Below are 24,000 nucleotides of genomic sequence, written 5' to 3'. Positions count from 1 at the left end.
GTGAAAATGGGGATAATAACCTATATAGGCCTATTTCCAGTTTAAAGGAGATAAATCAAAGAAAACACACAGTAACAGGACTTGGACACAGTAAGCATGCAATAAGAATTACTGCTATTAATAATTTTGTTATATATTATATAATTACATATTTATGTGTAATATATATTATTGTTATATATAATAGAGTATATAACAATGGAGTATTATATTATTAACTCATTAATATTATATATATTATTACATAATACTCCATAATTTTACTTAAGTTACTTACAGGTTTTTTTCCTGTTATAAATAATGCTGTGATGAACATCTTTGTGTTTGAAATGAAACACATTTTCATTTCAATGAAATGAATTTCTATGTTCCCAAGCTGGGGAGCAGATTTAGACGTCAAAGGTCAAACTCTGTGTGGCACATACCTGGCACCAAATCTTCTCTTATCCCCATTTTCTAACTTCCTTCCTTGCTGCCACTGTTTTGCCAAAACTCCATGTTTCTTCCCCGTTTGTCCTTTTCCATCTGCATCTCCTGCCATCTGCGGTACTCACTCTCCTCTACCTTCCTGGCGATGCGTGCCATGCCCATTCCTTGTACCATCATGCTATCATTATGTAGATGGTATTATTTTGGTGGTGTTTCCCCTAAAAAAGCTCCCTGTTGCCTGGCACATTAAACTCAAACTTCTCTCCAAAATTCAGTTCCACTCACGAGTAATGTGGGACAGGCTGGCCTACAGGTCTCTTCTCACCAGGCCTGTGAGCTCAGAGGGCAAGCACTCAATTGTACATGTCTTTGGGTTCCTTTAGAGTTTAGAACAGAGCTGGACACTTGGTAAAGGTCCAATTAATAACCGAGGATCAGAACTGAAACTATGGTTTCTGCCCATAGAAAGCTCTTCTCTGAATTCTGACCAATGCACTACCCGGAAAAAATTCCTTAATGCCAAGGCCTGCCTGTGCCATTTTATCTACCAGGTTTCCAGAGTATCCCAAACCACAGGGTGAGTTGGGGGAGGGGAATGCTAATGAAAACCAAACTCAAATTTTCCTAAGTACTAAATCTGGATCAAATTTAGAGGTGAGAGGTTAAAACTCGGGGGGGCGGGGGCGGGAAATCTCTACCCTGTCTCTAGAAATAAAACGTTTAGAACGGGAGGTAACATTACTTTTGTTCGGCATATTTTTAAAGCATGATTCAGAAAATAATGAGAACTGTTTGCACTTACCAAGGATAGAAACTTGTGCAAATGTATTTTCGGTACACAGCAATGCCCGCGGAAGCAATTCCAATCATTAGGTCTAAATTGTGCAGATCCTGTAAAAAGGAAGATCTCAGATCCACAGAGTGTTACAGTCATGCTTATGCCCTCTGGTGACTTTAAAGCATCCACGCTGTTATAAATAGTAATACGTTTAGGTTCCAAACGGGAAAATGCTCTGAAAACAGGCAAAAAGCCCCACTTAACAGATACTTAAGATCCAAGCACTAAGTACTAAATTCTTCTAAAATGAACACAGCCTGTCAAGCAACATGTGGGTGCCACTGGTCTAGAAAGTTACCAAATAAGCCCACTCATTCCATGGAATCATTTAAATGAACACTCAAGCTTTAAATTTTCAACAATCAGCACTAAATCAGAAAGGCCTCGCCCCTTTGCAAAGCTTTTTACAAATCTCAATTTCCATTACTGTAAAGGCTTTAGCTATTATGAAATGATGATGAAAATGTTTAAGTTTAGAACTGCTGATTCTAAATCTACTTAAGAAATAAATGCTGGCTGGGTGAGGTGGCTCACGCCTATAATCCCAGCACTTTATGAGGCCAAGGAGGGTGGATCCCTTGAGCCCAGGAGTTTGAGGCCAACCTGGGCAACACGGCGAAACCCTGTCTCTACAAAACAACACAAAAAATTAGCTGGGTGTGGTAGCACATGTCTGTAGTCCCAGCTACTCAGGAGGCTGAGGTGGGAGGACTGCTTGAGCCTGCAAAGCTGAGGCTGCAGTGAGCCATGATTGTGCCACCATGCTGCAGCCTAGGCAGCAGAGGGAGATCCTGTTTAAGAAAAAAAAAAGTTGCTTCTAAATCCAATGTATCCAACATTTATACAAGCCTAAGTGCTGGGCATTGCTGTGGACAGTGAGGATACAGAAGACACAGCCACTACAAGCTGTTTTAAATCTGTTTGAGAACAAGGTGAGTACAAATAAAACTTAAAAACAAAATAGTTCCTCTTCTTGAGTCATTTACTTTCTTGTTTTCCCAATCAGATACTTGGTTTTTGTTTGTTTGGCTTTTCTCTGAGAGATAGTGTTTCGCTTTGATGCCCAGGCTAGAGGGCAGTGGTGCAAACATGGCTCACTGCAGCCTCAACCTCCTGGGCTCAAGTGATCCTCCAGCCTTAGCTTCCCAAGTAGCTGGGACTACAGGCATGTGCCACCACGCCCAGCTAATTTTTTATTTTTTGTAGAGATGGGGTCACACTATGCTGCCTAGGCTGGTCTTGAACTCCTGGGCTTAAGGATCCTCCTGCCTTGGCCTCCCAAAATGCTGGGATTAAAGGCGTGAGCCACTGTGCCTGGCCCAGATACTAGTAATTATAAAGAAAGGGCACAGTTTGAGTCAGTTACAACTGAGTGTGAACCTTCAGTCTGGCACCTACTAGCTGTATTATTTTGGGCTCCTGAGACTCAGTTTTTCTTCTTGTACAATAAAGATGATAGAACCCACCTCAAAGGGCCGAAATGAGAGAAGATAAAAACCTAGAAGGGGGCTTGGCATGTGGAGCTTCTAGAAGAGAGTTCGGCATGTGGAAGGCATAAGAAACGTCCATTCCCCTTTGCCGTGGGCCAGATCATTTGTGAACCGCAATGTGAACATGGATTTAGAGAAACTGGACAAACGAAACAGTGCTGATATGGTGGAAAGTCCAGAGAGTACTCACTTTCAGTACCCAACAGAAATCACACGCTTACAACAAAACCAAATTTGATTGATGAAGGATAGAATTGCATTTAAATGTGATACTTGAGATTACAACAGAGGGAGTATGAAGCAGGTGTGACAGAACAAATTAGCAAAGGAAATCAAAATTGAGTGAACAAGGAAATAAATGAATGGTTTGGGTGGGCCAAAGACCAGGTCTCAAATCTCCTAATCCTGTGGTCTTTCAGCATGCATCTCAACCCCTCCAGCACAGTTACTGTCCACTCAACTCCCAGGCCCAACCCCACATTTCCCAGCTCCCCTTGCAGAGGGCAGAGCCCGGTGACTAGTTCTGGCCACTGTGCTCTGAGCAGGAGGAATGTATGTCTCTTTTGGGCTGAAGCATTTAAGAGCTGGTGTGTAACCCTGCAGCTTCCTGTTCCCTTGTGACAAACATGGAGGCCACATGGGAAGATGGCCATGACATGGAAGCAGCCTCGACTGCCGAGTGATTGCAGTGGATGGGGTCGGGGGCTGCCCTAGAAGACTCCTGGACTCAATGCAAGCTTTGAATTACTGAAAGATAAACCTTGTGATATGAAGCTATGGAGATTTAGGGGTTTTTAGTTCATGTAGAACAGCCTAGCATGACCAAACCCCCTCTGATACCTTGGGGGTCTTAGCTACGCAGGTATCATCTGGCCTCACAGCCCTTGAGGGTCATTTCACTGACAGTTCTTGGGGTGGGAGAGCACAGCTCAACTCAGGCAGATATGAAGTCCTACTTCACCAACAACTAAAGTTCTCTGAAGCATTCTATCTAAGATAAAATATTATTTGCAAATGGAATAAAAATGAATGGTCAAGTCCCAAAGCTGGTATTTTGTAAGATCATTTTCCTTCCTTATTTCCTATATCACAACTTGCCTACCTCACAGGACTGTAAAGGGACCGAAGTGAAACAAAAATAAAGTGTTTCTATAAACTATGAAAATACATAGATTTAAAATTTGATCATTTACTCAATCTCTATGAGCCTCAGTTTTCTCATCTATAAAACAGGGATAACTAGAATGTCAATTTCACAAGGTTTCTGTGATCCCATATGAGAGACCTTATGGTCTCATATGAAAGCATCTAGATAAAGGCTAGTATTTAGTAGGTGCTCAATTAAAATTTGCTTCCTTTTGGATATGATATGGGCCAATCAGGTAGAAAACGTATGTCACTGCTGAAAGGTCAGATGCTAATTAGACAGTGAGGGGTCATGTGCTGAAGCTACAACTTGTGTGCTGTGTGACCTCGGTTAAGTCCCTCAGTATCAGTTTCTCCATCTGTAAAATGGGGTTAATGATAATACACAGAACTCATGGTATTACTGCAGGAAATAATCCACTGGTGCATAGAAATTGCTTGGCAGATGACAGATGTTAGTAAATCCTGTTAAAACAGCCACAACTAATTTCAAATATTTATTGATTTTCACAATCAAACCACCATAATCTTTAAAAAAAAAAATATCATATTTGAGTAACTAGCTCCAATTTGGGCAGCACTTGAGATTAAGTAGAAATCTTGGCCCCTTAAACTGTCACTTGAAAAATGAATTTATACCTATTTTTTTGCCTGTTAAAACCATAATATAAAATGGTCTTACAAAAATTACCAGTTTCTAAGCCCCTAATCTCTCAAAAGGAAAGTCTTCAAGTACAAAAGCAAACATTAAAAAAAAGCAATTGGACAAATGACCAACAAAAAATTCAGTATTACTTAATAAACCTTCCAAATATCTTTTTTAAAGTCCTGTTACAATGAAAAAGAAATAGTTTCATCAAAGAAGTTTTCAACGTCTCAGAGATTAAAATAAAAACATAATGTTTGATCCAGACATAACAAGAATACATACCCTACCACTGTGCAGTTCTACTCCATAGAAGTCGAGGGTCCGCGCTATGTTGATATAGCAGGATTCTGCTTCTGATTGTTTTAGCCCACTACAGAAGAAAAGACAAAAAGCAGAGTTCATCCAATAAATAGAGGGCATTATCTCCAATTTTAAAAAATCTAGAACATTTGATACTATTTCTGTAAGGTTATTTAAATGCCTTATGTTATCAATCTTAAGCAATCTAATACTAAATTCTACTAAAGCAAGTTTTTCTTCTTATCCATTGAATTTGACTCCCTCTAACCGTCTCGTTTTTAAATTAAATAACACTTCCTTTAGTGGGCTCTCAATATTCAGACGTAGAAGACTGTTACCTTTCAGAATCCCTGCCCTAATTATTCCAAGTTGCTAATTCGTAGGGAATCTTTAGGTCTCTCTGCCTTTATCTCTTCTTTTGGCAGTGGCCTCAAACTTTCAAACGCCACTGGCCCCGTACTATTTTAGGACATTGACTTCTGCCCTGGGAGTAATTCTGGGAGAGAGGTTTGGCAGTGCTTTCTTAAAAGGACGCTTGGTTGCCTGGCCTTTGTTTTTATGGCTTTCCCAAGAAGAAAGCAGCCCCTTGAGAGCTGGCCTTCTTGGTCAGGGTGGCCTTTATTTGACCCGGACTGAACAGCTGCTGCTGTAGCTTTAAGTGAAACGAGGAAGGGGAAGAGCAGCCAGAATTGGGTATATGTGTTGGAGCTGAGGCTCGCAACAAATACGCAGGGGCAACTGCAGAAGACTCACGCTCCTCACTTGGACGCAGAGCACTTTTCACAAACTGAACACAGGAGACTGGTCAGCACTGCACGTCTGTCTGTCTGTCTGTTTAACAAGACCTGAAGGAACAGCTTGTTTTATCAAATGTGGTAAACTGCTAAGAGGTTTACCTTGGTACAGTCCATTGGTGGGGCAATCAGATTTCAAAATGGGCATTTCCTTCAGGAATTTACTGATTTCAATGACATCCTGAAAAGGATGCAGCAGCCATCACCCTAAACTCTTACTGGATTTTACACTTTACAGAAATGCTAGTTATGCCAAATATATCTGCCACCATACCAGCTCAAAGGTTCAAAAACCCCCGACATCTTGAAAGAGGATTCATGCACAAAAGAAAGAGGTTGCATCAAACACAAAGGGATATGATGTCTGAAAATACCCGACCCAAGTTCCCAAAGTAGGCCACCCCAGCCCCCCTCACCTGTGCTGCTCATGCAGAGATTCGACTTTTGTTAAAAAGTCATCATTTTGATCGGGTATAAACTGACTATCGGAAAGATAGCCTGGATGATGTACGGAAGAATTATAGTCTCCAAAATGAGCTATCAAGACAGAATAAGGGGAAAATCATAATTAGTTTTGCCTTTTTAATATGGTCTGTATTTATAAGCATCTACAGCATCACCAGAATAACATTAATTGGAAATACTTTTCCGGTAAGTTCTGCACCACACGAACTGAAGCTTCTCACTAGCTCCAGACTCCACACTTATCTGAGCCTTCACTATGGGCTAAGATACTATTACACATGATCCAATCAAATTCTCATTCTTCCCAAGGACACAGAGGGAGAAAATTGGGAGATGGTGTTTGAACCTAGGCCCTGTTCTAATCCCATACCTCTTCCATATACTGTGGTCAGCACAGCAGTTTGCACTCATGTCACTGGATAGAGAACCCATAAAGAAAATGCCACAATTCGTATGCCACGCCCGGTGCAGGCTTTCTCTGCCATACCCCAAGGTTACCATAATACTGGACCAATCTGCTCTAAAAACTGGGTGTAGGCAGAAGGGAGGCCATGCAGACCTGACCACTCTCTGCATCCCGACCCATCACCTGGGATTCAGGGAGATGTGGAAGAAAGGGGACCAGGGTATGCTCAGGGGCCACAGGGACAAGGGGTGGGAGTGAGTGGGGACGAATGGTCAGGGCTCAGGCAACAGCAAAGTTCCTAGGGAGAAAGACACATTCTAAGGGGAGTCAAAAGATATGAAGAGAGATTCTGGGGCTATCAGGGGAATCATATTAGGGACCTGCAGGTGCAGAGGGAAAAGGAAGGGTGACTTCGAGACTAGGCCCTCGGCCAAATGGTACTGCTCCCTTGAGACCCTTGACTGTTGTCTGCCAACGTGAATTGAATTGTTGATGCCTATGATGTGATGGGCATTCTTGAGAGTTGTGCAGTGCTCAACCTGTACAAGTGTCCATGGCTACCCCAAGGACTCAAACCATTTGGGTGTCTGGAACATTGAGGAAACTGGAAAAAAGGCTGGCACCAGGTGAAGAGCCAAGGACCAGGCTTATGGGACCTGAGGACATCCATTTCCTTTCTCCACAAAGTTTTCCCATTTGTCTAAAAACAGAAGAAGATAATCTCTAGCTCTAATGGGGCAACTGATCTCGTATTCCATTGTCTTGACAAACAAACAAACAAAAGCTTCTACTTCATCTTAAAAAAAAAAAAAAAAAAAACTAGCCCTGATCTTTCCAAATATTTTAATGAATTCCTTCCTGTAGCTGGCCGCAATGCCAGGAGGCTTCTGAGGATTCTCAATTCAACACCAAAGATTTCCAAATCAAATAACTCCTTCTCTGCTACAAGGGCAGAGTATGGGAAAGATATGGTGATACTTTGTAGCCAATCTCAAAAGGGAAGTGGGTGAGACAGGCGGCTGTTTGGGTGAATTTCATCACAAAGTTGAAAGGGCAATGCGGCTGGTCGCGGTAGCTCATGCCTGTAATCCTAGCACTTTGGGAGGCCAAGGCGGGTGGATCACCGGAGGTCAGGGGTTTGAGACCAGCCTAGCTAACATGGTGAAATCCCGTCTGTAATATAAATACAAAAATCAGCCAGGTATGGTGACGCATGCCTGTAATCCCAGCTACTTGGGAGGCTGAGGCATGAGAATCGCTTGAACCCGGAAGGCGGAGGTTGCAGTGAACCGAGACTGCGCCACTGTATTCCAGCCTGGGCGACAGAGCCACACTCTGTTTCAAAAAAAAAAAAAAAAAAAAAAAAAAAGGGCAGATGCAAAGGTTATGTCTCACTCAGCCTTGCTCACCTAACCGCCCTCACACCACAGGGCTGCTCTTTGAGATCCACACCATAACGAAGGGATCTGTTTCCTTCCTACACTGTGCCTCAAATGCTGGGAGTGGGTCAGACTCACCTTTAGGGCCCAGCATCAGGCATGGCACACAGTAGGTGCTCAGAAATTTGGGTGCTCAGAACTGATCTGTACAGAGGCTGATGCAAAGTTCAATTCTGGAAGGGGAAAAGGGCAGAGAGCCAAGTGACCAATGCATGCAGACTTGGTCAAGGTTAGACCAGAGGCTGTTAAGGTCAGTCAAATGTGGCCAAGTTGTGGAAAGAAACATCAAGGCTATGTGGCTGGTAAGTTTGTGCTGGGTTAAGCGCACATAGTGTGTTCACATGAAATCATTTAAATGCCCTGACACAGCATGCCCAATGAGGAAAAGTGCTAGAAAGTATTAGAATCACTTCCTTCAAAGTCCTCATGTTAAGAGTGAAGAAATTGAGGTCTGGAAAGGAAAAGAGATCTCTAGGACAGGGTCAAGATCAGAACTCAGGTGATCTGAACCCCAGTTAGAGATCCTACCACCCCACCAGCCTGCCTACCAGGCCTGTGAGCCGCTGCTGGTCATTTGATGACAGCAGTCATGTCCCCAAAGGCCAACCAAATGCTGTAAATGACTTTCCTGAGTCTTAAGGTGGAGTCCTATGAACCTTTACTTGGTTGGTTTCATTGGCTGATGGAGATCCTCCTGGATCCCAATAAGGTTACCCATCATACCAGTTAACAGTCCCATCCCTGGTATCATTCTGCAAACATGAACAGCAAGGTTCTCTCTTTAGGCAAGTTGCTGACAAACGTTCTGAACTTCGAACACAACCAATGAGCCTCCCTGTGGGGTGGTTTTCCCTTTAAATCCTAAATGGCTACTCTGTGCAAAGCTCTGTGCTAACCACTAGGGGGAAACAAAGTTAAACAGTGATAAACAAACATATGCAAAACACAGGGCGGTTTCACATCGATTTCAATGACATCATCCCACTTGATACTCATGATAACCCTGTCATATAGGCAAGGCTTTTTATCCTCACTAAACAGATAAGGAAACAGACTCAAAGGGGCCTGTCACAGTTGCTCAGCTGCTAATTTGGAGGCTAGACTCTGACCACTGTCCCTACTCTTACCTACTTACTATACTATATGCTCCAAACTCCTAAGTAATCCATTTTCCTATCTGTAAGAAAGCAACACATACAAAAGTTAATTATAGCAAACAAAAAAGGAAGTGCTTATGTGGGAAATACCTTGTCTTTTTAAGTTCCATGCTTTCTTCTGGTTGACAGTATTTTATGTTTTGCAGCACAGAGAGGGTATATCCCAGGTTCCAACGTACAGCATTTCAAGCTGCCCAGCTGTTGTACTGGGAAGGTCTTTTACCTGCTATTCATCCAACTCCAACCTGATCTTAGAGACAGTTCTCAGGGGTCATTCCTAGGATGTTTTCCCAGATGCTCTCCCCCCATCCCCAAGCAGGATGAAGTGCATCCCTGGTGGCCATCTCCACTGCTAGTATTATCCACATCTGCCTCCCTACAGGCTGTAGACTCCTTGGGGAGAGCAATGTGTTTTATCCATCTGTGCACCCTGAGGCTGGTGCAGACCTCTGTGTGGCAGAGGTGCAGGGAACATTCTGGAATAAACATAAATTTCCAAAAAATATACTTTATACTTTGAGCCTCATAAAGCCTTGACAGGCCATTAACAATTTTTCACCATTGTGTATTTTCGGGTACTTTACCTGCAGATCACGGTTTTTTGTTTTTTTTTGTTTTTTTAGAGATGGGGTTGCTCTGTTGCTCAGGCTGACGTGCAGTGGCACGATTGTGGCTCACTGCAGCCTCTAATTCCTGGGCTCAAGAAATCCTCCCACCTCAGCGTCTTGAGTAGCTGGGATTACAGGTGTAAACCACTGTGCTGGACTTTATATTAGATGCCTCTCTTGGAAGAATTTAGCAGAATATATCATAAAATATAGGCATAACTTTTGATCCAGTAATTTCATATACAATAATTAATTTTTTTTGAGACAGAGTCTCGCTCTGTTGCCCAGGTTGGAGTGCAGTGGTGCAATTATGGCTCACTGCAGCCTCGACCTCCAGGGCTCAAATAATCCTCTCCCCTCAGCCTCCCTAGTAGCTTGAACAACAGGGGTGTACCACCACACCTGGCTAATTTTTGTATATTTTGTAGAGACACGGTTTCACCATGTTGCCCAGGCTGGTCTCAAACTCCTGGGCTCAAGCAATCTGCCTGCCTCAGCCTCCCAAAGTGCTGAGATTACAGGCGTGAACCACCATGCCTGGTGCAAGTATTAATCTTAAAGAAATGTATGCTCTGCAATATATATATTTATTGAGGGTGGAGGGATAAAAGCTTATACTTAAAACTGCTTGCCTGATAAGCCATGATTCTATTAGCTTGATAGTAATGTTAATATTTCTACTGAAGCCAGTTTGTACTTTTTAGGTGCCCACAACTTCGTTAGCCCCCATTCTATCAGTTCTTTGCAGAAGGGAATCTGACTACTGAAGCCTGGCATAGAATTATTTGGTTCTTAAATTTTACTCTAAATAGAATTTACTGTTTACAATAAGCAATTCCCTGACAGCTTTCTTCTAGGCAGATAATGAAAATACAGTAAGAGCTAACACTTGCCACGTGCCATGCACTATTCTAATAGTTTTACATACAGCAACTCATTTCATCTTCACTACAACCATTGAAGGAGACACTTATTATCCTCATGTGTCAGGTCATGAAACTGAGGTCTGGAGAAGCTCAAAGTCAGGCAGGTACAAGTAGAAAAGGCAAGACCTACATTTATGGCTCCAGTCTAATTCTCAATGACTCGGCCAGGGATGGTCCAATAATAAAGAATTTTTAGTTACAGATCACCTTCACATTTCTGCTTAATTTGAACCAAGTAGCCATATTGAGAGCTGTCTTAAACCACTTGTTACCTCAATTTCACAGGTGAGAAAACCAAGATTTGGAGAGGCAATCCCACATAACTGGTTACCAGAGACATTAGAATTTTTTTTTTTTTTTTTTTTTTTTTTTTTTGAGACAGGGTCTCACTCTGTCACAAAGGTTGGAGTGCAGTGGCATGATTATGGCTCACTGCAGCCTCAACCTCTGGGGCTCAATAGATACTCCCCCCTCAGTCTCCCTAGTAGCTGGGACTACAGGCACTGTACCACCACACCCAGCTAATTTTTCTATTTTTTGTAGAGATGGGGTTTCACAGTGTTGCCCATGCTGGTTTCGACATCCTGGGACTAAGTGATCCTCCTGCCTCAGCCTTAGAAAGTATGAGGACTACAAGTGCACGCCACCATGCCCAGCTAATTCTTTAGTTTTCACAGAGACAGGGTCCTACCATAATACCCAGGCTGGTCTCAAACTCCGGGTTTCAAGGGATCCTCCCGTCTCAGCCTCCCAAAGTACTGGGATTACATGCGTGAGCCACAACACCTGGCCAGGGATGCCAGGATTTAAATTGAATGTGCCTATATTCTAGTTAGTGCTCCTGCCTCATAAACCTGAAGCTCAGGCCACGAACACCAAACTCGCTCTGAGATATGGGGAAGCTCAGTCTCCTCAGCTGATTGGCCTGGCAGAGACACAGTTCACAAGGTCTAGAGATCATAAGAATACAAGCTGACTGGTGACCATGCCACTTCCCATATGGATGTGACATGGCCAGGCCTGTCCCAGGCATATTGTAGGGAGAAGGGAAGGTTCAAATCCACCCAGGCCCATTCACCTGTCTTGAGTTTCCCACTAGGGGAAGAGGAGATGCAGGATCAATGGAGAGACTAACTCTGGGTATCGTCTTACTCGTGAATAGGATCACAGGTGGTCATCTTTGATGTCCCCTGCCCTCCACTTCCTGGTTCCATGTAGATGGGTGGGTAAGCTGCAGGTCCAGCCACCTTGCTCTTCACCTCCCTCACTTCTGTTCTTTGCTGGTAGGGAAGTAGGCAGACCTAGGGCCACCTCAGCAGTCCTGGTCAGCCTTCTCTTGCTATTTTGCCCGTTCTGAGACCAGAGCAGAGTGTGTAGTTCAACCAGTGCCTGCTCTCAGACCTGACCATCTTGCTGCCTTAACTGTCTACCACACAGTAGGTCAACAGGGTAACAGGCCAAGATGGTTTGGGCTTATGGGAAGGTACAGATTTCTTAGGTCTTGAGCTGCAAACAGCTCTACCTGAGTACTATGCTGATGAACTGTATTGCTACTATCAAGTGACATTTTGCTCTCATCTGGTTCTTTTCATTATGCCTACCCAGCATCTACACGCAGGACGTGGAAGGGAATATGCCCTTGATGAAGTTTTGCTGACTGAACGAGCGGATTCCTACTCCAGTTTAAACCAGCCTTGAAGAAAATTCCATTTGGACTTTCTATCCAATATGGTAGCCACTAGCCACATGTGGTTAGTCCAAACTGAGATGTATTGTCAGTGTAAAATCCAGACTGATTTTCAAAGACTTAGTATAAAAAAAAGAATGTAAAATATCTTGCTAATAACTTTTTACATTAAGGTAAAATGCTAATATTTTGAATATATTGCATTAAATAAAACATAAAAAACCTCCTGTTTCGTTTTACCCTTTTTAATGAGGGTACTAGAAAACTTAAGAGTTACATATATGACTCACATGATATTTCTATTGAATAGCCCTGGTATAGATCAATATACAATCCATTAGCTATATTGAAACTCTAAAAAGAAATTCATAAGATCCCAGCAGTGTTTTAGAGTAGCACCAAACAAGCAGCAGGGGTGACTTCTAGCAAATTCCTTAACCTAGCTGGGTCTAGGTTTCCATGTGTATAAGAGATGACTGATACAAGTATTTGTCCCACTGGGATTTGTATGAAGATCAGATCAAATGCCTGAGCAAAGGTTCTGGAAAATGCAATGTGCAACAGCTGTCTACTGTCTGACGGGCTCCCTTGGAGAAAACTTCACACCACAGCTCATTCACTCCTTTCGCCTTAACCACCTTCCTTAATCCAACATCCCCATGATACCGGAGAGTGCCAGTCTGGGTAAAAGCAGGACTATCTGGACAGCCAGAGATATGCTGTCCAGCAGGATTCCTGGGGAAGAGGGACTTGGTCAAGCAGGAGGAACCAATGACTTTCTCCATACACTGATCAGAACAATCTGCCCATCCATGAAATGCTCCCTTTGTGACTTACATTGTACGGCATAGGACGCTAGAACCACTGCTGAGTTAAGAGGGCAGGTTAACCTGTCAGAAGAAAAACATATTAGCGAAGTCACAAGAACCAACAACAGCCTGAAACATTCACAGATCATGGGTAGTAAGCAGCACATGTCTTTCTTTGCTTTGATCAACCATTACAAAAGAACATGAATTGTAACAAATGCAACTTTATGAGACAAATCAATCTCGGACAGTAAAGGTAAATGTAACACACTAAAAAATTTTTAAAATAAAACTTTTGCATGTTTAAAATAATAGCCATCACAAATACCATGAAGCTAAAGGTCTAATGATGGCCAGCACTTTGGCTGGTCAAGAAGGGTCAGGCTCGTATCTCTACGAGGAAAAAAAAAGTGAAAAAATTATACTCTGAGATCAATGGGCAGCCTTCAAATCTTTCTAGTAAAGACCGGAGACTCATCATAGGGCTCTCTAACTAAATTCCTAAGTTCTAATGACCCTTTGGTTCTTGATTACCCTCTTTCTAAAATAGTAACATCCTCTTAGGAGGGACCAGTAGAAAAGTATTTTGAATTTTAAAACCTGCAATTCCTTAATTAAATTAACTAATTATATGACTTCGGATTCCTTTATCTATTTACCCTCCTGAAGATCTACAGAGTTCAGTGATCTGTCTGTCTCTCAGTCTTCGTGCCATTCACTAGTAATCATGGACTTGGGTTGGTCTTGTTCTCCTTTCCTCTTAAACTTACTGCTTTTCCAGGTGCCCTGTTTCTGCCAATGACTCTACCTCTGTCTTAGGCATATTTTGAATCCTCTGATTGCTTCCTTTTCTTTTCTGCATTCAACTGCAGACTCCACGGCCTGCCCAGGAGCTCACCAGCAGACCTGGAGCAGGGGTCACTGCTGGGCAGAACTGGTTAGGAGAGGGCTTGCAGGGTGGGGAGATCTCTGTTAAACGGAGGAATCTTTAACAGCAACACTGGGAGCCTGCGAGACTTTAAAAACATTCTTCCAAGCAACCCAGTGGGAAGTGGAGAACACAGTTTCTATGGCAGCCCATGAAGTACCCAAGATGGGAATCACTCCTCCTTTCTGATAATGTGGCCCTCCAGGGGTTCCACTTCCTGTCCACTGTGCTGTGTGCTGGTTCTGCAGCTGCATACGAAGACGACTTTCCCTATCTGAGGGGCCCCCATCGTTCCTCAAGTGATGCTGTGTTCCTGCTGGGACTTGCAAATAATCTCCCCAAGGTTACAGATGCGGTCAAGGGATCTCACCATCTGTTTGTTCATCTGGAGATCTAGAGAGCCCGTGGGTAGGACAGGCAGAAACAGGATGAGTATCAGCTCTTTGCTCTCCTAACAAGATGGGGTTCGATTAAATCTAAGCCAGTGTCCTTGCTGGAGAAAGAGCAGGTAAATAGGATTTGAGGAACAACTTAGAAAAGAGGCAGAGGAGGTTCCCTCTAGACGGAAGAAGCAATCCTATGAAGAAGTCAGAAAGAAAAACATTTCCAAAGAATGGTGTTCCAAATACATACTAGGGAACACCAGAAGCCTCTGTTCTGCTCTCAACTCGGCTGCGTGTCCTAAACACATCCCTTTCCTTCACTCTGGGCTTCGGGGTCTCCACCTGCTGAGTGAAGGGCTTGGACGAGATCAACCATCTTGGAAAGAAGGAGATGATACCTTGAGTGCCGGCTACCATGGACAGCTCAAACAAGTCGGGACAACTTGACCCTTAGGAAAAGTGCTCAGTATGTTCCACTGGGCCTGTCAAAAGACCCACAGTTACAAATAGCCTGATCCACATCGGAGAAGCGTTCGGTAGCAGAGACCCTCTCCTCAGAGAGGTGGTAAGGACCTGACAAGGGCCAGACATCTAAGCCAGGATGTGGGCCTCAACAGATTTGCCCTGACTCACATGGAGATAACAAGGGGCATTTTGTTTGGAGAAGAAAAACTGAAGACAACCCATTTCCAGTATTTGGAGAGTTAGACTAAAAGCTCCTGAGAAGGCAAAGCCCTGACCTTATTTGGCCAGCACAGTTCAGTGCCTGTCTCATAAAAGGGGACTGCAAACTTTCGGTGGAAAAGACTGTGTGTGCAGAAGAGAAGGACAGAATGGGCTTCCACAGCTGCTAAGGACAGCGTGGACCCAGGAGAGGGGTTGGTAATTTCAACCTCAAGTTACCCTAAAATGTAAAAATGCTGCCTCATGAAAGGGTGAGCTCCCCCTCACTGGGGGTGATCAAGCAGAAGGCCAAAGACCTGCAGATTGTGCTGGGGAAGTGAATCATTCCTACCTTGAATGGGAGGATGAGCTAAGTGATGAGAATTCTATAATTCTATGACTGCTCAACAGTCAACAGGCTCTGGAAATCCTTTCCTCAAGGTGTCTCTTGTTTCTATCTTTCCACCTCCTCTCCCCACAAACTTCACTGCCATGCCCCCAGGTCTCTGGCCTGGATGCTAAAACAGCTTCCTTGAAGGCTGTCCATTCCCTTCCATCCAGCCTGAAACACCCCTGGCCTCTTTCAGTCTTCCCTTGTGCACACTGATACTATCTTTGTGGATATGGCCACATCCGTCCTGCTTAAAAACCTTCAACAGTTCTCTTCTGCCTGCTAGATGTAAGATGCCCGCCTACATAGGACACGAACAGCCCTCTCTATTCTCCTGTAAGCTCTCAGCATGTGGTTTCCAAGTGGGGCTGTCGGGGGTGGGGTGTCTTCTCACTGCCCAGGGAAATCCACCTCCTCGCTTCTCTACCCAACCCAATTCTGGCTCATCCCAGCAATCTACAAAGACTTTTCTAGCTCACACCAGCAGGGGCTCCTGAAGTCTTATGACAACTGTGGTCTCCACTGCCTATATTGGTTCTAATTGTTTCCTAATTGTTTCATGGGATATGGTCTCATTTCCCCAGTGAGACTCCAACTCCCTCACGGTACAGCACGCTGCTAGCCTCTGAAGACCCTCCTCCCCAGGGCTAAACTCACAGGGGTTGGGGGCGCGGTGAAGAGATTGGGAATAAGCTGTGCTCTTCCCACCAGTTTACCTGCTGCAGTTTCTTCCCTAAGTCAAGAAAACGAGGTAGCTCAGGGACCACTGGCTTGGAATTTCCTCTCCCTTCTAGTCACTGAGATGGTCTTGGTAACACAGGAAGCACTGAATGATAGGCAGATGAGCAAAAAGCTTCCCAGAGAGAAAATGAGTCATCCGTGGGTACCAAGGGGCTCAGAAGTGGACCTAAATTAGGCCCGATCTGCCTTCCTGAATGAAGCCCATTGTACATTCTGGGTCTCCTCCTCCCTTTAAAATTTCTCAGGTCTTTACCAGAAACATAGCTGCATCCTTTGTAATAAAACCGAAATAACATGAAACAAAGTTATCAATCCTTAGCCTCTCTAAGCCAAGACTGAGGTATAATAAAAACAGATGTCCAAAGCCTAATGCTGTACAGGATGCTTTCCACATCCACTCCGTTTAGATTTGATATTGTTACCAGAAATAAACACTCATTAGATTAAAACCAGGAATTTTGCTAGCCTAACAGGAAAAGAAAAATGTAAAATTCTCATTACCTTCCTTCACAAATATCCATCTTCAGTTGTAAGAAATACAAGTGCCTATGAAACAATTGTTTTCATTAATTCATACTCAAACTGAAATAAGCAAAAAAAAAAAAAAAAAAAGAAAGTTTGATGAGTCAAAGACAAGAGCTGTACATGTGAAAGATACATAAAAATACAGTTTTGGTCCAAGGTATCAGGTGCTACCTTACGCTCTGCGAAGCTGCCCTGTCATTACTCATGGCTCATGTTGATACCCTACGTCTTGACTGGTGGGGGCAATTTTCTGCCAGCATAGGCTGTCCTATGAAGAGCTGAGCAGGGATGAATGGGGTGGAAACAGCCCACCAAAGATGGGCTGGTACTGTGGGTTCCGCTGTCAGTGAGCGCCCCTGCCCTCGAGGACCAGAAACCACAGGTGCTCTGCACAGGCAGTGCCCACACACCGCCAGGGCCACCGTTCTGAACACCGTGCCGGGATCCATCCACCCAAGCTCCATCTGCATGAAGTTGCTAAAAGGAGGGGAGTCTGGGAAGACACCTCCTTGGCTGGGGTACAGACCCCCAGCTGAGCATTCTCCTGTGTCCCAGGAACTGTGGGTGCATCAGCAAAAGCATAAACATCAGTCAACTAGAAGTTTCCAAGACCTCCAAGCTGAATTCTGCACTCATCTCTGGGCAACCAGCAAATGTAACTTCCAAACTCCAGACCTGTTTTGTGCGCAAGTCGTGGCAGGCCCCTCGGCCTGTGATTTGCTCCTCTGCCTGGGGAGCGGGGAAAGGAGGCCGTCGGCAGCATTGCGCAGGTCAGGAAGCGCCCTAGGGAGACTTCTATTTAGGGATGCGGCATACATGTGACACTTGGCCACTAGCTCCCATGCTTTTATAAACCCCCATTCAAACGGGATAGACATTCCAGTGTCTGGCCAAGATGACAAAAGGGAAATCTCTTGAAATCTAATATAGACAGGGCAGAAGCGCACAGGGGCAGGAGAGAAATAATTTTGACAATTTAAACAAATCAGTTTCATTATTCCTTCAAATTTATAAAGGTCAGGGAACTGGCTTGAGATGGGAATGCTTCAAACAGTATTAAAGCCTTCTATGTGCACAGTTCTGGGCTGTGTACCTGGTACCACTTTGTAACTTTCCCTCTTATCTCAGCCTCATAACTCTGTAAGGTAGGTACTGCTATCTCCATTTTTACAGATGACAAAATCGAAGCTCAGATAGGATATGTGAGGTCAGTGTGTCTTATTTTAACCTGGATGATCATGTTATTTAAAAAACTCACTATGCTACAAATTTCTTATATGTTTAATGGCTAAAAAGCTTAGGATCCATGTCGTAACTCTGATATTATTACTCTGATTATAACTAACTACCCACAATGTATTGAACACCTGGCCTTGAGAGACAGTATAACATACATTTGCTGATTCACACCTATTTGGTATTGGAATCTCCATCTTTTCCACCTAGGAGAACATCATTTCTTTCTAGTTTGTTTCTATGTTTATCCAAGCTGACATTCAACCAGAATTAAGTGTTCTCTCCTCCTACAGTGCTACTGAGAGAAAAAAAGAGAAAGGAGAGTTATAGATAAACCAATGGTGAATCTGGGCTTTCACTGACAAGCTCAGCTAATCAGTATGTCTTCCTAGGGATATAAATGAGAAGATAAACGTGGAGATCACCACTCACCAAATGCTGCCTTGTCATATATTGAGCAAAGTTTCTGAGTCAACCCCGTGGCATCATACACAAAGAAACCAGAATAGTGGAACCCGACCCAAGTTTGGGAGACTTCCTAGGAATCTTGAAGGAGCCTAGTTTTGAGATTGCCAGAATATAAAATTTTGCAAAGAATGATCTAAATTTATCAGAAATAGCAGCTGTGGAGGCTCACAATGAAGAAGACATTTATTTAACAATTAGAATACAGGATAGTTCTTTAGAAGAGATGCTTGGGATGCCTAACTTCAGAAATGTAATGACCTCTCTTGTGGGTACCCTACCCATGACCTCAACTTCAGAAAAATGTAATGACCTCTCTGCCTAGATCCCTAACAAACAAAAACGAACAGATACCACCTCTATACACCTTCTTTGACTTTTGAGAGCTAAAATTTCCTTCAGAGGGAATTTCCTTAAACAGGAACTACAAAGCTGGGGTAAGATATTATGTGCCAGGAATACAGGTAAAATCTTTTAAGTTTTTTTTTTTTTTTTTGAGACGGAGTCTCGCTCTGTCGCCCAGGCTGGAGTGCAGTGGCGCGATCTCGGCTCACTGCAAGCTCCGCCTCCCGGGTTCACGCCATTCTCCTGCCTCAGCCTCCCGAGTAGCTGGGACTACAGGCGCCCACAACCGCGCCCGGCTAATTTTTTGTATTTTTAGTAGAGACGGGGTTTCACCGTGGTCTCGATCTCCTGACCTTGTGATCCTCCCGCCTCGGCCTCCCAAAGTGCTGGGATTACAGGTGTGAGCCACCGCGCCCGGCCAAAGTTTTTTTTTTTTTTAAGCATATGAATTAATGGTAGAAGCCTGGTCCAAGATAAGACGATCTGGCAGCTGGGCGTGGTGGTGTGTGCCTATAATCCTAGCTACTCAGGAGGCTGAGGGAAGATCCTTTGAGCCCAGGAGTTTGAGGCCAGTCTGGGCAACATAGTAAGACCCTGTTTCAAAAATATATATATATATCTGGCAGCGCTGGTGGCCCACCAGCTCTGTAAGAGTTATGGGGGTGGCTCCCACCATGGCTCCTGTTGCATTAAGAGAAATCTGGTGCCGAAATCCCAGAAGGTCATAGTTACATTCTACTCCACAATGGGATACCACCCTTCTTAAGATGGAAGGTGGGGATGGGGGGTGCCGGTTATGAACCAGTGAATTTTAGAAGAGACACACACACTGTTTATTCCTCATTGTGCACTAAAATCTGCCTCCCTGTAGCCTCCACCCACTGGCCACAATTCTATGACCCTGCACATCTAGTTCCCCTTCTCCCATGACTACTCTTTGGAGACCTGAAGGCAGCCTTCATTTGTGCCCAAGGCTTCTCTCCATCATTAATGCCCTACATTTCCACAGATGTTCCTCAAAAGACAGGAAGGCTCAGCAGGAAGATTTTGTCAGCTTCCAGAGAAGTAGGCTTCTCTTTCACAGGGTATGGAAGTGGATGGCCAATGGCCGGGATGGGCCCTGTAGACAAACTCCTGGGCTGCGCTGGCCGTAGGAATCCTCTCCCTCAAGTTCGGCCTCTGGAGGGCTCTAATGTGCCCAGTGGATGCCACAAACCTGGGGCTCTAGTGTTATGAGGAGGCAGGAGACAGGTGGCAATCACTAGTTTAGGCAGTGCCGTCCAGACTTGGGGTTGGAACCTCCCAGTTGGTCGTACAATCAATTTAATGGCTCACAGTTGGCATTTTTTTTTTAAAAAAGGAAGTAAGGCCAGGCACGGTGGCTCACGCCTGTAATCCCAGCACTTTGGAAAGCCGAGGTGGGCAGATCACGAGGTCAAGAGATTGAGACCATCCTGGCCATCACCTCGAAACCCCATCTCTACTAAAAATACAAAAAATAGCTGGGCTTGGTGGCTCATGGCTGTAGTCCTAGCTACTGGGGAGGCTGAGGCAGGAAAATCGCTTGAACCCGGGAGGCAGAGGTTACAGTGAGCTGAGAGCACACCACTGCACTCCAGCCTGGCAACAGAGTGAGACTTTGTCTCAAAAAAAAAAAAAAAAAAAAAGGGAAATAAAACAGAATAGAAAACTTCAGAGTACTTGGTACTTACTATAGTTTTATAAAACGTTTTCTTCAGTAATTTATATATGTGTACTGTATTCTGAAACAAAATATTTTTTTACTATGGAGTTGTGATTTTTAAAAAACCCCACTGGTTAGAACCACACACACATACACATGTACATATATAATCACACACATTATATATAATATATATAAAAGACATATATACATGTAAACACACATGTATTATTCATGTTGTTTTTAACACATCCCTTCAACAGAGGTTTTCTTTTTTTTTGCAACAGGGTCTCAGTCGATCACTTGGGCTGGAGTACATGGTTTGATTATGGCTCACTGCAGCCTTGAACTTCTGGGCTCAAGCGATCCTCCTAGTTAGCCTCCTGAGACACTGAGACATGCACCACCACACCTGACAACTTTGTCAAATTTTATTTTTTGTAGAGGCAGGGTCTCGCTATGTGGCCCAGGCTGGTTTCAAACTCCTGGCCTCAAGTGATCCTCCTGCCTTGGGTTCCTGAAGTGCTGAGAAGCTCACAGGTGTGAGCCACCATGCCTGACCCAGAGCGTGTTATTTAGCACCGGCCTGAGGAAACTTTGGTAGGGTCATTTCAAACACATTCTTATAGATTCCATCACGAGCTCTGTGTCCGTCAGCTTATGAAGTAACCTGCTGGGCTGAGTGTTTCTATCCCATCCCCAGTTTATCAGCATAAAGAGCTGGTATGGAGAAAACTCAGAGGACAGGACGTGCTTCTGTGTGGTCACCTGATGTGTCATACCAGACACCTTGGACACTGGCTTAAAATGTAATATAATAAAAAATACAGTCAAATTCCCAATGTCTGCTATAGTAGAGGGAGGAGGTGCACAAAGAAGGCAAAATACAGTAACAGATTAATATTTGGCCTTTCAATGTATTACAAGTTAAAATGTGATGTAATTACTACTAAAAAAAATAAAGAAGACAGCACTCTGTGCCTGAGTTAATGCTGCCTCCTTGATTATGTCTTTTGGCCACGATGAATGTAGAACAGGATTCAATAAAGCATCTATTGCTTTTTTTCTGGTGAAATAGCTTCCCTCCCTAAGAAAAATAAATGGATCAATAATAAAAGGGCTTAACATTGCCACAGGGGAGGGAAAGTTTGTTTGTGCAGTCTGTGTTAAAATAGCAACAATTTTCTTGTGCGACACTCTCCTCCTCCATTCCAAATACTCTGTCCCCCACACCCAGAAAAACCCACGTACCAGCCCAGGGTCGGGAGAGACTCCAAGCCCTGAGGCGTAAACAACTCCTATCACAGCCCTCTTTCCCTTATCTGGTTCACATATTTCCTGCACTTGCTGATTCACTGAGAAGACAAGCTGAATCCAGCCTGCTCTCCTTTCTACCTCTTGCAAACTGGGGATCTGATAGAAAATTCTTATAACAAAGCTGGCCTGGTGGCTCATGCCTATAATCCCAGCACTTTGGGAGGCTGAGGCAGGCAGATCCCTTGAGGTCAGGAGTTTGAGACCAGCCTGGCCAACATGGTGAAACTCCATCTCCACAAAAATTAAAAAAAAAAAAAAAAATTAGCCAGGCATGGTAGTACCTGCCTGTAATCCTGGCTACTTGGGAGGCTGAGGTGGAAGGATCGCTTAAACCTGGGAGGCAGAGGTTGCAGTGAGCCAAGATCGCACCACTGCACTCCAGCCAGGGCAACTGAGAGAGAGACTCTGTCTCAAAACAAAAAAAAAAGAAAGGAAATTCTTATAACAAGAGATGTCTTGTTATCTTCAAGAGCCTCAATTTTAGCTCTTCAGAGACATCACGCTGTTTGACCTGTGGATGACTATTTTACAAATTTGTCATCTACATCCTGCCTACATTGGTAGAAAATGACTTTTCGTCCTTTGAGCACAGAGTGTTCAGCAGGCAGGAGAGGCCAGGGAGGTGGAAGGAGGCGGGAGAGGTAGGAGGTGGCAGATGGGAGTATGCTGGGAATGGCACCAAATCAGGAGATAAGAGAAGCAGGCCCAAGACTGAAAACTCATTAGCTGATTAAAATGTCAGTATGTGCACCCCAGATTTTTACTTGGATCATCATTGTTGGTGCAGTTACACCCAAATGAAGTTATTTGGCCATAGTAATAAAATGAAGAGTACATTTTTAGTGGTTACTCATTTTTATACACTAAATAGAAAACTTTAAAAAAATGTTGTTACCTGGTTTGTTCTTGCTGCAGTGTGTTGGGATCAGGTATAAAAAATCTTACTCGAAAATGCAGGGTACAGGGGAAACCTCCTACAACATTTTTCAAAAACAAATTAAATTTTCCCTTTGACAAAGTCAATGTATGTAAGTTGCTTCTCTTCCATAAGTGACGCATTTTTCACTCAACCATAGCTTTTTCCATTATAAAAGGGCTAATTTCAAATATGGAGTACGTAAGTTAGTTGATTGTTTCAGAAATCTCCACGTCTTCAAAAAGCAAAATATTTATGCAACATCAGCACAGACTGAGTTATCATCTACTTCCTATCACACGTTTATCTTAGGGCTGTGTTTAAACACTGCACTCCGTTATCTGTATTAGGAATTTTAAAAATCCTTAAATCAGCATTATTATGCAAAATTTACAAAGAAATAATAGCCTGCATTTGTGTAGCCATTTATACGTTTCAAGCATTTTCATGTACATTCCTGCATTTTGACACCACCATGACTATGAGTGGGCTAGGCTGCTACTGGTAGCCCCATTTTACAGATAAGCCAAAGACTTAGAGAGGTGACTTGCCTTAGGTCACACAGCTGGTGACAAAACCAGAATTAGAGTACTGAGATCTTTGATTCTGCTCTACCACATTTCAAACTCATTTTTAAACTACAAAATATCTCATGCTTTTAATGCAAAGTATATTAAGTTAGTATACTAGTAAATCAGACAATGAACATATTTAAATACGGCTTTATACATCAACATCCAGAGTCAATTCGCTTGTGTGGATAAAATTAGTCCATTTCTTCTCATAGATACAGCAACAGGAGATCAGATCGTGCTGCTAAGATCCCGAGAGCTTCTTCATGTCAATTTCACCATCATGGCTCAGTAAATATCCGCCAGCCCTATCTAGGCACTGAGCACTTTCTTGCTCTCTGCAACTCAAGTCCTTCTCACTAACCTGCTAGATCTCCTCCTCTACCTTAGTTCATCCTGAACTCTACCCTCCCTGATCTTTAGTGCTTTCTTTCTTTATCTGTAGCATGTGTTCAAAGAATCCCTCATGGGTGTGTGCCCAAGTACACCTGTCCACATGTCTAAGTACCAGTGGATGGCGCTATAACAATATGCACATCAGGGGAGAACAATGTCCTCCTGCTGCCTTGGGATGCTTGTTCACCTCCCTTTCCCCTCTTCTAAAACTTGTCATCTCTGTGCTGCAGGCCTAGCCTCTTTGTCTTTCTGGCTGTCCTCTATCGTGTGCTTACTACCATCATAGAATGTCGAA

General features: G+C 43.6%; 1 protein-coding gene across 8 annotated transcripts in view; it reads right to left on the bottom strand.

Annotated features, from left to right (window-relative positions):
• Positions 1-24,000, bottom strand: part of PTPN3 (protein tyrosine phosphatase non-receptor type 3) — a 123,947-nt gene that overhangs the window by 57,041 nt on the left and 42,906 nt on the right. For 4 of the 8 annotated variants that reach the window (XM_050759534.1, XM_050759538.1, XM_050759533.1 and 1 more), the window contains exons 5-10: positions 22,717-22,795; positions 16,751-16,795; positions 13,172-13,224; positions 6,063-6,183; positions 4,835-4,922; positions 1,232-1,320 (exon numbers count right to left, since the gene is read on the bottom strand). In XM_050759534.1, the coding sequence (XP_050615491.1) occupies positions 1,232-1,320; positions 4,835-4,922; positions 6,063-6,183; positions 13,172-13,224; positions 16,751-16,795; positions 22,717-22,795 (475 nt within the window). The other 4 variants (XM_050759536.1, XM_050759539.1, XM_050759540.1 and 1 more) reach the window with 4 other exon arrangements.

The sequence above is a fragment of the Macaca thibetana genome, chromosome 15 (assembly GCF_024542745.1).
Source record: "Macaca thibetana thibetana isolate TM-01 chromosome 15, ASM2454274v1, whole genome shotgun sequence".
NCBI lineage: Eukaryota > Metazoa > Chordata > Mammalia > Primates > Cercopithecidae > Macaca > Macaca thibetana.
Note: the sequence above shows the minus strand (reverse complement) of the source record. Positions and strands in the feature narration are given on the sequence as shown.